General features: G+C 38.4%; 4 protein-coding genes across 4 annotated transcripts; 3 read left to right on the forward strand and 1 right to left on the reverse strand.

Annotated features, from left to right (window-relative positions):
• Nucleotides 1-3,565: 3,565 nt before the first annotated feature.
• Nucleotides 3,566-6,348, forward strand: LOC108559569 (serine protease snake-like). The gene is made up of 6 exons (XM_017916898.1): nt 3,566-3,742; nt 4,287-4,472; nt 4,535-4,689; nt 4,749-4,861; nt 5,682-6,099; nt 6,151-6,348. The coding sequence occupies exons 1-6, from the start codon at nt 3,679-3,681 to the stop codon at nt 6,316-6,318; spliced, it is 1,104 nt and encodes a 367-aa protein (XP_017772387.1). The 5' UTR covers nt 3,566-3,678; the 3' UTR covers nt 6,319-6,348.
• Nucleotides 6,349-6,375: 27 nt separating this feature from the next.
• Nucleotides 6,376-8,355, forward strand: LOC108559560 (venom protease). Its single transcript, XM_017916885.1, has 6 exons — nt 6,376-6,612; nt 6,975-7,178; nt 7,263-7,420; nt 7,464-7,576; nt 7,632-8,055; nt 8,116-8,355. Exons 1-6 carry the CDS (start codon nt 6,555-6,557, stop codon nt 8,281-8,283), a joined length of 1,125 nt encoding a protein of 374 aa, XP_017772374.1. The 5' UTR covers nt 6,376-6,554; the 3' UTR covers nt 8,284-8,355.
• Nucleotides 8,336-9,636, reverse strand: LOC108559578 (beta-sarcoglycan). The gene has a single exon (XM_017916908.1). It carries the CDS (start codon nt 9,554-9,556, stop codon nt 8,564-8,566), a length of 993 nt encoding a protein of 330 aa, XP_017772397.1. The 5' UTR covers nt 9,557-9,636; the 3' UTR covers nt 8,336-8,563.
• A 349-nt stretch (nt 9,637-9,985) lies between these two features.
• Nucleotides 9,986-11,486, forward strand: LOC108559552 (interleukin enhancer-binding factor 2 homolog). The gene is made up of 2 exons (XM_017916873.1): nt 9,986-10,405; nt 10,490-11,486. The coding sequence occupies exons 1-2, from the start codon at nt 10,106-10,108 to the stop codon at nt 11,378-11,380; spliced, it is 1,191 nt and encodes a 396-aa protein (XP_017772362.1). The 5' UTR covers nt 9,986-10,105; the 3' UTR covers nt 11,381-11,486.
• The last annotated feature ends 1,126 nt before the right edge of the window (nt 11,487-12,612 follow it).

A 12,612-nucleotide genomic window follows, 5' to 3' on the forward strand; every position in this document is an offset into this window, starting at 1 on the left:
TAAAACCACAGTAATATATCAATACTTTAGATTCCCCAAACATTCAGCTTTCATAGCATCTTTTGGATTCATTCTATGTATTATAGTTTTTGAGTAAATCAATGAAATGTAAAAACACTGCTCCTTATACTAGTTGACGCCTCCCCAGGGAGGCGCACCTCACAGTTTGGAAAACGCTGAGTTACAACATCACAAATAACAACACATTATTCCTTACATTTACACCTTTAAATTGCATATTCAATCTCCCCATAACATTTCTTAGTTTTTGAGTAATTCAATAAAATCCACTTCTTCGATCATCTAATTAGTTCAATTAGTTTGATTTTTCATAATCAAACTTTAATTTTAATTAAATCTTTATAATTTTTCTACAAAATTCGATCGTAGTGTTATTCCAACATTGATAATCCATTTAAGTAATTGTTAAGTTGATAAACGATAATTACACGCTCCAGTTGCATTGCCACATTGCGCGACTCATAGCATAGATAAAGCAGGAAATTTCCATTCAATATCAATATCAAACGGATTATTCAATTCAATCGATAAATATCATATTTGCTATAAAACACGAAGATTTATCTTCGCGATTGTCTGCCGTTACACGTTCTCATATAATGAATGAAAAGTAAACAAAACAAGAAGAAAAAAAAACAAATAGTCGATAAATCGGTCAACACCTTTTTTCTGAAAAAATATCATTGATTCTATTGGTTCGATTACGGTTATACAACCCAAATTGTTTTGGAAACGTCATTCGATTTTGGTGTTATTTGGGTTGTGTTCATGTTTAGTTTGTTGCATAATTTGGTTATTTCTTTTATCGAAGTTGATGGTAATATCCAAATTTTGATCATTTCTCTTCAAGATTAATGAAGTGAAAGATGAAAAGACATTGAAACAATCAAAGTAAATTTATAAAAATAATCTCAAAAAAAATTATTGTTATTTTGAGAATTGCTTTTAATTAAGATTATGCAACTCAAATTGATTGATTAACTTCAATTATTATGTAGGTGTTATTTGGGTTGTGTTCATGTGAAGTTTGTTGTATAATTTGGTTATTTCTTTTTATCATACTTTGATCATTTCTCTTCAAGATTAATGAAGTGGAAGATGCGAAGACATGAAAACAATCAAAGTAAATTTATAAAAAGAATCTCAAAAAAAATGTACTGTGAAAGTTGTGTAGTTATTTGGGGAATTGTGTTTAATTAAGATTATGCAACTCAAATTGATTGATTAATTATGTTGGTGTTATTTGGGTTGTGTTTATGTGAAGTTTGTTGTATAATCTGGTTATTTTTTTTTGCATCGAAGTTGGTGGTAATCTTTACGCTTCGATCTTCCCTTCGCTTCGTGCCGGACGAAGGGGAGGAAGAAGGAGATGCGAAAACAATGCGAGAATGTAATAATAAAAATTGCGAATCCCGCGAGGATAAATAAATCTCGAATGCGCGCGATGCGTGTGTTCCGTAATTACATCGCCGTCTCCGTGCTATGAGTTATTGGCATTTGTTGTTGCTACAAAAGATGAAGAAGAGTCGAGTAAAACAAAAATAAATGAATGTTGCCTCCCAGAAGAATGAATGTAGAAGCGAAGCGGTCGTCTGTCTTATCTCCTCGCTTCGATCGAATGGGAGAATTTGTACGAAATTATTATTTTCGTTTATTTACGTATTCATTGCGGCAGGAAAACATAGAGCGCGGACACGAGCGTCGTGTCGTGGAAAATGTGAAGAGATCAAATGCATTCATCATCGCGAAAAGATAGAGAGAAAGAGAAATATGAAATTGAAGGAAGACGGATAAGAGATGGCAGCAGCAGATTGTGTATGTATGCATGCATGCATGCACGCGACACGCAAATGTCAAAAAGTCAATGAAATTATGTAAGTGCATTCAAATCCTTCCGCAATTCCCTTCAGGCGCCAAATTTTTTGATTACATAAATGAAAAATTAACAATATAAAAGTCGTTTGCGATTATTTCACATTCTAATTACACTTTAGAAAGAAACGAGAAGAAAAAAAATAATGACGTTTAACGACAATAATTTGACCTCTCACGGAAAACGTATTTCAACTTTTCTCGGTATCTCGATTTTTCTTCTTACGATACGCCAATGACACAACACCGCCCGCTCCACCGTTCCTCACTTGTTCGCGTCGTGATCCCACGCTACGATCGTATCTACGAAAACTAGGAAATATTCCAATATCGCCGCACGATACCGACGTTGAACCCAATTAAATTCACAATATTATATATGACAATTCGCGTTCCGCATTGACTGTAACATTTATGCACTTTTCGTTGCCCATTTCTCATTACATACAAATGATACCGACATGATTCAATGCACATAACATTCCGTATAGATTTAGCTTTCATACAAGTGTTCAAAATCCAATCTACCTCTATTAGTTTTCGAAATACACGCAAAAATCAGTGACACTGTTTGTGAACCAAATTTTATCTTCGATTGTTCACAACTCCATACATGTTGCCAATATCTTCATGAATCAAAGCGTATTTGATTCTACATAGTCTTAGCTTTAATTTCCATATTGATTATTAGATCTAACATTATTAGTATTTGAGATATACACAAAAATTCAATGACAAGTCAAAAAATAATAGATTTGTTCCATTGAACATTGGACGTAAATTTCTACAACGTTTACTACATTTCCACGATACGTTTTTTTTTTTCTTATCTATAGTAAGTCATTTAAAATTGATTTGTTTACGTTTAGAAATGATTTCCAAGAAATTTGCGCAACTATTTTTCCACATTTGCAGCGATCTTTGATCTCGCAATTTTCCCCAAACCTTCCGGTCTTCCTTATGTGGAATTCACGCTTAATACGCAATTAACTTCATTCGCAATTTCGTTTATAATTCTCTCTTTTTTCCATCTAACGAATGCAATACAAATATATAAAAAAAGGAGACACTAATTTTCCGCCAAATGATCGAGAGAAACAATCAAAATAACGCGGCGTGAAATTGTTCGGCGAAAGCGCAGAATTTCCAATTGAAAATTAACGGACTTTTTTTTTGTTGATGTTGTTGTTGTTATTAATTTCTTACAGTTAATTGTAAAGTAAATGAAAAATTATTAAATTAAAGGTTTTTAATTGCAAATCTCCCACTGCGAGCTATGCAATTCATTATGCAAAGGGTTTGTGTGGTTGCATAAAAAAAAATAATTATGTAACTTCTTTGAAACGCAATTTGAATAAGCAGAAACGAAAAAGATGCAATTACAATCGTTGACCGCAACCACACGATTATCATTACTGATTACATCCTGATTGTGTGTTTTGATTACTGGGAATCGTTATAATCATTCGAAAGTTTGTAATCCGTTAAAGTTGGTTGCATAAGCAATGCCAATTTTGAACTGTAAAATGGACCCAAATTAATTTTGAGAGAAACCGTTTCAACTAACTGTACATTATTTTTTTTTTGTTGCAAAATGAATATTTATCAGTTCGAAACAAAGATTAATTATTGCGTTCATTTATTCACGAGGTTTTTTTTATTATTAGGTCAGCTGGGAAATCCGGTCATGACTATCACGTCGCCCAGGGAGATGGAAACAACAAAGTTTTGTCTCTTTTGAAATAATCATATCAATCGACTATCGTGCCCCGTGCAGACAACATCATGTTTATTAGAGCATTGGTTTCCTTGGTGATGGTTTCTTTGGTTACGGGCCAATTGACAGCGGGTACGCAATTTGTTTATTTTTCTTCTTTTACTCGCGAAAACAAAACAAACTTTATTAATTAATTATAAATTAAACTTTCTAAATCTTCAAATAATTTACAAACATATTATTATTATTAATTATTCATATTTTCAAATTTCCAAGTTTTTAATTTGAATATAAATTTGAGTTAATAATTAAGAAAACTTATGTTTTATATAGTAAAACTGCAGGATTTAAGCATTACTGAAATCCCAAGGTCAAATTTATTATCTACTTACAATAGATGACGTGACATATGTTAAAACGAAATAAAAAAAAAATATCAGTGACAATATTGAAATGTTGAGAACAATACGTATTGTGCATTTATTAAATCATTGATTGCATTATATTCAGATATTTTCAATTTGAATAAAAAAATTGGAATTGTTTTCGAAACATATTATATACAATTCATTCAGTTTTTGATAATTTACATGACATTTCAAACGTCACTTTTGACATTGGTAATGTCAACTTAAAAAAAAAATGAATGTGTCAATTTATGACGTTTTAAATTCAGGTGACACATGCTTCCATGAACGTCTGCAGAAATCCGGAGTCTGCATGTTACCGGAACAATGTCTTGACGCGCTCGAGGATTTGATGCAGGCGAAGAGACCACAACTCTGCAGCTACGGCATCAACTCGCCAATCGTGTGCTGTCCGATCCCAAAGAAGGATGCAATCGGAGATAAAAGCGCTAACAGTGAAGTAAAAATAAATCGTAAATTTCGTTTAATTAATTTTGTTGTTGTTGATCTTTTGCAGAATGCGCGGATTACGCGAAATTGGTCTACATCACATACGAAACGCCGCTTCTTTCCATATCGAATCGAAACTTGACACGCGACGAGTGCGGCATTAAGAGTAATCCGTTGATGGTTAGAGGGAACGATGCTTTCGTAAAGGAACTGCCGCACATGGTATGCAAATCGTTCACTTGTTTTCAACATTTGTTTATTTCTTTGTTGTTATTTTGTAGGTAGCTATTGGTTACGAGGATGCTGTTGGCAGGAAAGTTTTTGAATGCAGCGGCAGCTTGATCAGCGATCAATTCGTGCTCACCGCCGCCCACTGTCTACACACCAGACAATTGTAAGTTTACAATTCATCTTCGATTTAACATTTAGTTAATTCACATTAACGTGATTACAGTATTTTTTAAAAGATGTCGCTGATTGTACAATTATGCAACTTAAAGAAAAAAAATATGAACAGACGTTTGCAGTTAAGCATCTACGGTTGCCTAATTATGTAAATACACCCACGCGATTTCAATTTGTTTATTTCGTGAGGCTTTTGTTACGATGGTATAAAAGGGTCTTCACTTCCGGGAGACGCTCTTTTACCCGCACATTCGTACACGAGTAAGCATTACTTTTTTTCGTTTTAATTTAATTGAATATTTTTTATTTGCGACTTTTACAATTCCAATTTCCTAGTATTTGATTATTAGTACTCATTTTTTTGTGTTATACTTTCGTATTAGAACGTTCAGCAAAAATGTGACATATCAATAATGAACTTCGCTTCATATCGAAAATTACGTTTTTCTTCGTTAAATTTTAATCTACACTTTAGTTTTATTAAATATTTCAAAATAGAAGAAAAATAAAACTAAAGTGAAACGTCAAATTATTTTCCAATTATCCTTCGGCTGTTCCGTGATTATTTTGTTTTGCTCTTTCGGCTATCTTGTTTTTTCTTTCTAGTTCACGGTGAGACTTGATTTGTCCAATGACACTTAACCAATAGATTAGATATTTTCTTCGTCTTTCGTAGTTCTTACCCAATCGTTAAGTTTTCGTATCACAGGAATTCGTGTTTGCGATTATTGAAGCTTGTATATATGGTCTTGTTCGTCATCTGTTCTTTTTCTTTATTTTATTCTGATTAATATTGTTTAATGTTTCAGTGGGGATGCAAAGTATGCTCGATTCGGTGATCTGGACTTGAAAGACACCAACGACGGTGCTTATCCGCAAGAGTACCGAGTGGAGGAGAGGATCGCTCATCCGGATTACAAGAGTCCGTCGCGTTACCACGACTTGGCTCTGCTGAAGCTGGAGCGTGCGGTCCTCTTCAACGCGTACGTTAGACCCATCTGCTTGAACTCGAGACGCGTTATAGAATCTGAGAAGGCGATCTTCTCCGGCTGGGGCATCGGTTACGGCAACGAGAAGAATCGTCTCCGTAGGTTCACCACCTCGCTGATGAGCACCGAGGATTGCCAGAAACGGTACCCGGACACCAGGAAGCTCTACAGGAGCGGCATCACCGACGATTGGCAGTTCTGCGCCACCTCCAGGTCCGATCAAACCGGTCTCTGCAACGTAAGTTTACGCTCTTCAAAAAATACAATTGATTAATTTCTGGTTTTGCAGGCTCATGCCGGAGGACCGCTCCAGGTGCACAACGAGGAGCAATACTGCATGTACTCTTTGATCGGGGTCACGTCCTTAGGCAATATCTGCGGTTCCGCCAATCTTCCGGGAGTTTACACCAGGGTCTCACATTATCTGGACTGGATCGAAAAGACTGTGTGGCCGTGACGTCAATTGCAAACGTGCATTAAAAAATAAAAAAAAAATTATCATACAAATGATATACGGCTCCGAAAATGATGATGATACCCTGTCCAGCAATATTTACGTTTTTCCGCTCATTAGCGGCATGCAGGCTCGTTAACCTGCTAGAACCGGGTTTCAGGTAGTTCCAATAAAAGCAGGAGAATCGTGTTGGCGAAGTGCAAAGAGGACATTCTTCGAAGCGCACTTGCACTGGTAAGATGTTCGGTGCGCTAGTACTCTTGACGGTGGTCACTTTGACCGTAGGTCAATTAGCAGGTAAGTCAGACAGATAAATTAACTTCGATGACCTTCATCACCAGACGATCTATTGTGAAATTTTGCGACAAAATTTATTACAATTTATTTCTGTGTTTTTTACCTACACTTTTTATTTACAGACACAACACAACATTATTGAACTCATATTTACGAAATCAATTAAGAAAACAAAATTCCATTCTATATCCTGCATTAATTGATATTATATTGATTTGAAAGAAAAAAAAAAACTTTCTCATCACTAATATCTAATACTATTTTTATCAATTAATATTTGTTTTTATACTTTTTCAGACGATGATTTTCAGAGATTTCAAATTGCAATCATTGATTCGTTTCATCTTTATGTTACAATTTAGGTGAAGGATGCTTCCATGAAACCCACCAGAAACCTGGAGTCTGCAAATTGATCGGAGCGTGTCCATCGGCAATAAAAGACCTCCAGAAAATGATTCGACCTCAGATCTGCAGCTTCGAGATCACAGCGCCGATCATCTGTTGCGCCGAAGACGTCGCTACTCCGGACATCGTGCAACCTGGAGTGGGAACGAAGAGTAGCCAAAGTTAGTATACACACATAATAGAAAATTGCGCTAGGATCAAGTTTGAATCTTTATTCCTATTAATACGTGTTTTTTGTTGAACAGAATGCTCGGAGTATGCGAAGCTGGTGAACGTCACCTACCAACGTCCAACGCTTTCCTTCGGACCCAGCAAGAACATAACGCGCAATGAGTGCGGTTTTAAAGCTGTTAAACTTGTGGTCGGAGGAAGCAAAGCGGAGCCCAAGGAGTTTCCTCACATGGTACGTTTTTNNNNAAACAGCGTTTTAAATAACAACTTTTCAGGCTGCGATCGGTTTCGATGTGGGTTCCGGCGAGAGGGGTTACCATTGCGGCGGCAGCTTGATCAGCGAAAGATTCGTTCTCACCGCTGCCCATTGCATAAACACCAACAATTTGTAATTACGACGCGAAATTAGTCAGTGAATTGAATTAATCCATTTGCTTTTGCAGCGGCGAAGCTAAATACGTGCGAGTCGGCGATTTGAACTTAAAAGACGACAACGAAAACGCCGATCCGCAAGAGTACAACGTCGTCCAGAGGATTCGACATCCGCAATACAAGAGGCCGTCTCGTTACAACGATATCGCTCTTTTGAAGTTGGAACGAGATGTGATCTTCACGCCTTACGTCAGACCCATTTGCTTGAACACGTTGAGCGTGTTGGACAATAAGGAAGCCATCGCCACCGGGTGGGGTTTGGTGGAACTCTACGGAACGAACAACGATCATCTGTTGAAAGTAACTTTATCCATGTTCAGTAACAATTTGTGCAGGGAGAAGTATCCGCCGAATAGGAGCAACTACAAGGATGGAATTCTGGACGACAGTCAGGTTTGCGCCGGATCCTTCACCGAGCGTAAAGACACCTGCCAAGTGAGCAAATCCATTTATCCATTAGTATTGAGCTTTATTTGTTTTGTATTCGTTTTTTAGGGTGATTCAGGTGGTCCTCTTCAAATCTACAATTTGAATGAGTACTGCATGTACACGCTGATCGGGGTGACATCTTTCGGTAAGGCCTGCGGAATCGCGCAGGTACCCGGCGTATACACCAGAGTTTCGCACTATCTGGAATGGATCGAGAATACCGTATGGCCATAAAAATATTTATATAAACAAAAAAAACATTGCACAATAAAAATAACGCGTAATGTTTTGCCCCTCGTGCATACAGAGATGATTAACGTTTATTAATCGCATCAAATCCTTCCATTTCCTTACAAAATCCTTGCAATTCTAAAACTAAATACGTTACATTTTTCTATCGTTTACTATTTAAATTTTCGAAAATAATTTTACTTTAATATGATTCATTATAATTTATTGCCATGCCAACAAAGTCATAATAAGACTATTTTTCTTGATTTTAGGTGAGTACAGATTAGAAGAACTTCTGGGCGCAGGGATTGAATTGCGATATGTTGATGTTGTTGCAGAAGACTCGATCGTTGTCCTTGGTGACGGGTATCTTGAAGAGGTTGCCCTGCGGCATGCAGACGCACAACTTGTACTGAAGATTGATGGGTTTCGAATTGGCGAATTTGGGTATGTAGATGGGTAGTTTTTTGGTGTCCACGTGGATGCCGCCGGCGCTCGTCAAAATGATGGACCCGTTGAGCGATTTGAGAGTGATGTCATCGTCGGCGGTCATGGAGATGGTGCTGCCCTCCATGGCCGTACCCTCTGCACCCTTAAGGTTGATCCTGTGACCCTCGAACTGCAGGTCGGAACCGATGGGGCTGACGACGCGACTCGCGTGCGTCGCCTTCGCTCTCAGATTGTTCACCGGCTTCTCGATATTGAACGTAGGCGAATCGGTGCTGAACACCAACTTATTATCGTTCTTCACCCTGAAGACTTTCGTGTTCCTAATCGTTGTTCCGTTCCTATCCATGATCAGCTTATTAAACGCTCTCTCGTTCTTCCCTGACAGCTTGATGTGCAGACTCGAGTTGTAACCGGTGATGTCGACTGGGTAATCCTTGAAACCCTCGATCCTCCCGTCCCGCTTGTAGATGTCATTCAAATCGGCGTTGCCGAAGAGCTTGATCGCCGATTGCTCCGGCACCAGCTCCAGACTCTGCATTCCCTGCCCCAAACGCAACACCCCGAGAATGGTCATCGTCAGCGTGAGATTGCCGATGGCCAGGACGAAGAGAAGCCCGACGAGCGTCCAGAAGGCGAACGTCTTGCGGCCTCGCAACCCCGTCTTCTGCAAGTGTTGCTCGTGCACGGGCACGTAGCCGGCGGTGAAGTTGTTGTTATGGTGCTTCGACACGGACCGCTTTATCAGCGATTTGTCCCTCATCGAAAGGGAGTCCATTCCATCGGAAAACACATCCGAGCTCGGTGACTCGTTTCTCGCTTCCTTCATCTTGGAACTAGCTAAATATAGCGACGCTCCTGCAAACTTTGACAGGCGCGCTCGATTAAAACGCGCAGCGTCGCGACGCCTCCTTCACAACGCTCATTTAGTTGCCTAAACACTAAATTGAAAGATATTACTGAAACATCAATAAAACAGCAACGAATTATTGTGACTTTAAAACAAATAAAATTAATTTAAATTTATATCTTCGTTATCTCACTTCGTTAGAAAAGTTGCCTATATTGTGAGCATACTGATATGCAACTTTGTTAACGTTGTAAGAATTTTCTTTATTTGGTGAATTATGCGATTATTGAAACGTATTTCTAAAGCATTCTATTGTTTAATATAAGAAGTAGAGTGTGAGAATTTAATGGATTTCGCTAATAATCTATTATTTTTTTTTGCACATTTTGCGTTATGGATTTGGTAACACTTGAGCGTTGTTTTGTTGGTGGTGGAATAGTTTGGTTTGCAGTTGTTTTGAGAGGAGAGGTTATTGATTAGGTGTAATTTCGCATTTGGTTTGTGCGTCCTTTTTTTTTCTTCGTGGTAATGGTAATGGCTCGTGGTGGAGGAATGAGGGGCCGAGGAATGGGCAGAGGCGTCGGCAGGGGCATCTACAAACCGAAGATCTTCCTGCCCCGACATCCGTTCGATCTGACACTGGCTGAAGCGGCCTTCCCAAGGGTGAAACCGACCCCCGATGAGACGGTCTTCACTCAGGCGCTCCTCAAGAGGAATGCAGACCTTTCGCCCACTCCCGCCGAGCAAACGGCCATCCTCAACTTGGTAACCAAGATACAGACGGTACTGGACAATCTTGTTGTTGCTCCTGGTAACTTCGATGCCTGTGTAAGTACCAATCTCGAACATCATCATTGTACGAGTCATTTCATGTAATGAATTAAATAATGAAACTAACAATTTCTATTGCAGCAGTTGGAAGAGGTGAGGCAGGTTGGTTCTTTCAAGAAAGGAACGATGGTGACTGGACACAATGTAGCAGACATTGTTGTTATACTGAAGACGCTGCCGACGAAAGAGGCTGTGGAAGCTCTCGGAAATAAGGTGAAGGAGGATTTGAAGAATCTGATGAAGAGTGAGGTCATCAATAAGGGTGAATCCCTGAATCACACTATCAACGAGAGAGGCATCGAAATTGCCAACAGCTACGCCACCGTGCGTGTCATGGTTACCACTGTACATCACAACATCAGGAAGTTAGACCCCGAGATCCATCTGGATCCGATGATCATGATGAGCCATCTGGCTGCGATCAGACACAGCAGATGGTTCGAGGAGAATGCCCATCACTCCTCCATCAAGGTGTTGATCAGGTTACTGAGAGACTTGAGGACTAGGTTCGACGGATTCGAACCGCTGACCCCATGGATGCTTGATCTGTTGGCTCACTTTGCCATCATGAATAATCCGAGCAGACAGGCGTTGCCAATTAACCAGGCCTTCCGCAGGGTTTTTCAACTTCTAGCTGCCGGACTGTTCTTGCCGGGATCTGCAGGAATCACTGACCCCTGCGAGGGAGGCAGCATCAGGATACATACGGCGATGACGCTTGAACAGCAGGACGTATGCTGTTTGACTGCGCAGACATTGCTGAGGGTGCTTTCGCACGGCGGATACAAGCATATCTTAGGACTCGAGGGGAACTCCTCCATTGCCAAGGAGATGTCAATTTGGGATGGTGTCGTTGTCAGTCCGTTGGATAAGGCATACGAAAAGCCACCGGAGAAGAAGGAAGGTGAAGAAGTAGAGGACGAGGACATGGAAGCCGAACCTGATGAGAGTATGGAAACTGCTGAAACATAAGTTAATTTATTTAAATAAAGAAGAAAAAAAGAAGAATAATAATGTACAAGGAAGTAAGATTTGTACTTGAAATATACAATGAAATAATTTTATTTCAATTAATTCACTTGCGACGACTTTTTATTCAATCAATTCCCTCATCTCTCAAACTTAAACGTAATAATAACACACAAATACTAACAAAACCATCAAGAGCATTAGAATACACAACTGATTACATATTAAATATATACAAAGCTGAGTATAGACTGTAATGAATGGGTGATTATTTAAGTTTCAATAAAAAGCTTCTTTTTAAATAGTTTTGGAAAATCTTTATTTCTGGTATCCTTGTATTACAATCTTTTTTTTTTTAGATATTTTCACAAGTGAAAACTCGTCGGATCTCAACGTACGTGCAACGCTTCCCCGCACTTGATTATAGAATGAAATCATAAAAAAAGGTAATTTGTTTCCGAGTTGTTAACGAAATACGAGTGGTCTAAAACATTCAAAAAATAAACATTCCAAATATTCCACTAATTTCAAAAAAAAAAAACATTCCACACATTCAAAAAACGTCAAAAAGTAAACATTCCAGAAACGTCAAAAAGCAAAAATTTCACACATTCCAGAAACGTCAAAAAGCAAAAATTCCAAACATTCCCAGCTCATAGCAGGCGACTCGATTACAACACGAAGATGTATGTAGGCTTGTTGGAAAGGTGAGCCATGTAGCTTTCATACGAGTGGTCGATGATGTAAATATCTTAAGGGGTTGTTGAGAAATTTATGAAAAACTGAATTACAACCATTTTTTGACAAATTCTATTCACATTTTTCCAATTTCTACAGCTCATAGCATGCGACTCGACGACAGCACGAATGCCAATAGGCTCGTTGGAAAGGTGAGGCATTCAGCTTTCATACGAGTGGTCGATGATGTAATTATCTTAAGGGTTGTTGAGAAATTCACGAAAAACTGAAAAAAATCGAAAAATCGTCGTTTCTCTGTTACGTAACGAAAATTACGTAACTTTTGTTACATAAAAAGTTGCGCAACGCTTGCATGCATCTGATTATGTAATAAAATCATAAAATAAGTTTCTTACTTTTCGAGTTATTAACGAAAAACTGAAAACATCAATTTTTTGGCAAATTCAATTCACTCTTTTGCCAATTTCTAAAGCTCATAGTTACGTTACGTTTGAAATTTTGTTTGCCAATTTCTAAAGCTCATATTTGACGTTTCT

Source organism: Nicrophorus vespilloides, unplaced genomic scaffold (assembly GCF_001412225.1).
Source record: "Nicrophorus vespilloides isolate i.1.1-1 unplaced genomic scaffold, Nicve_v1.0, whole genome shotgun sequence".
NCBI classification, from domain to species: Eukaryota; Metazoa; Arthropoda; class Insecta; order Coleoptera; family Silphidae; genus Nicrophorus; species Nicrophorus vespilloides.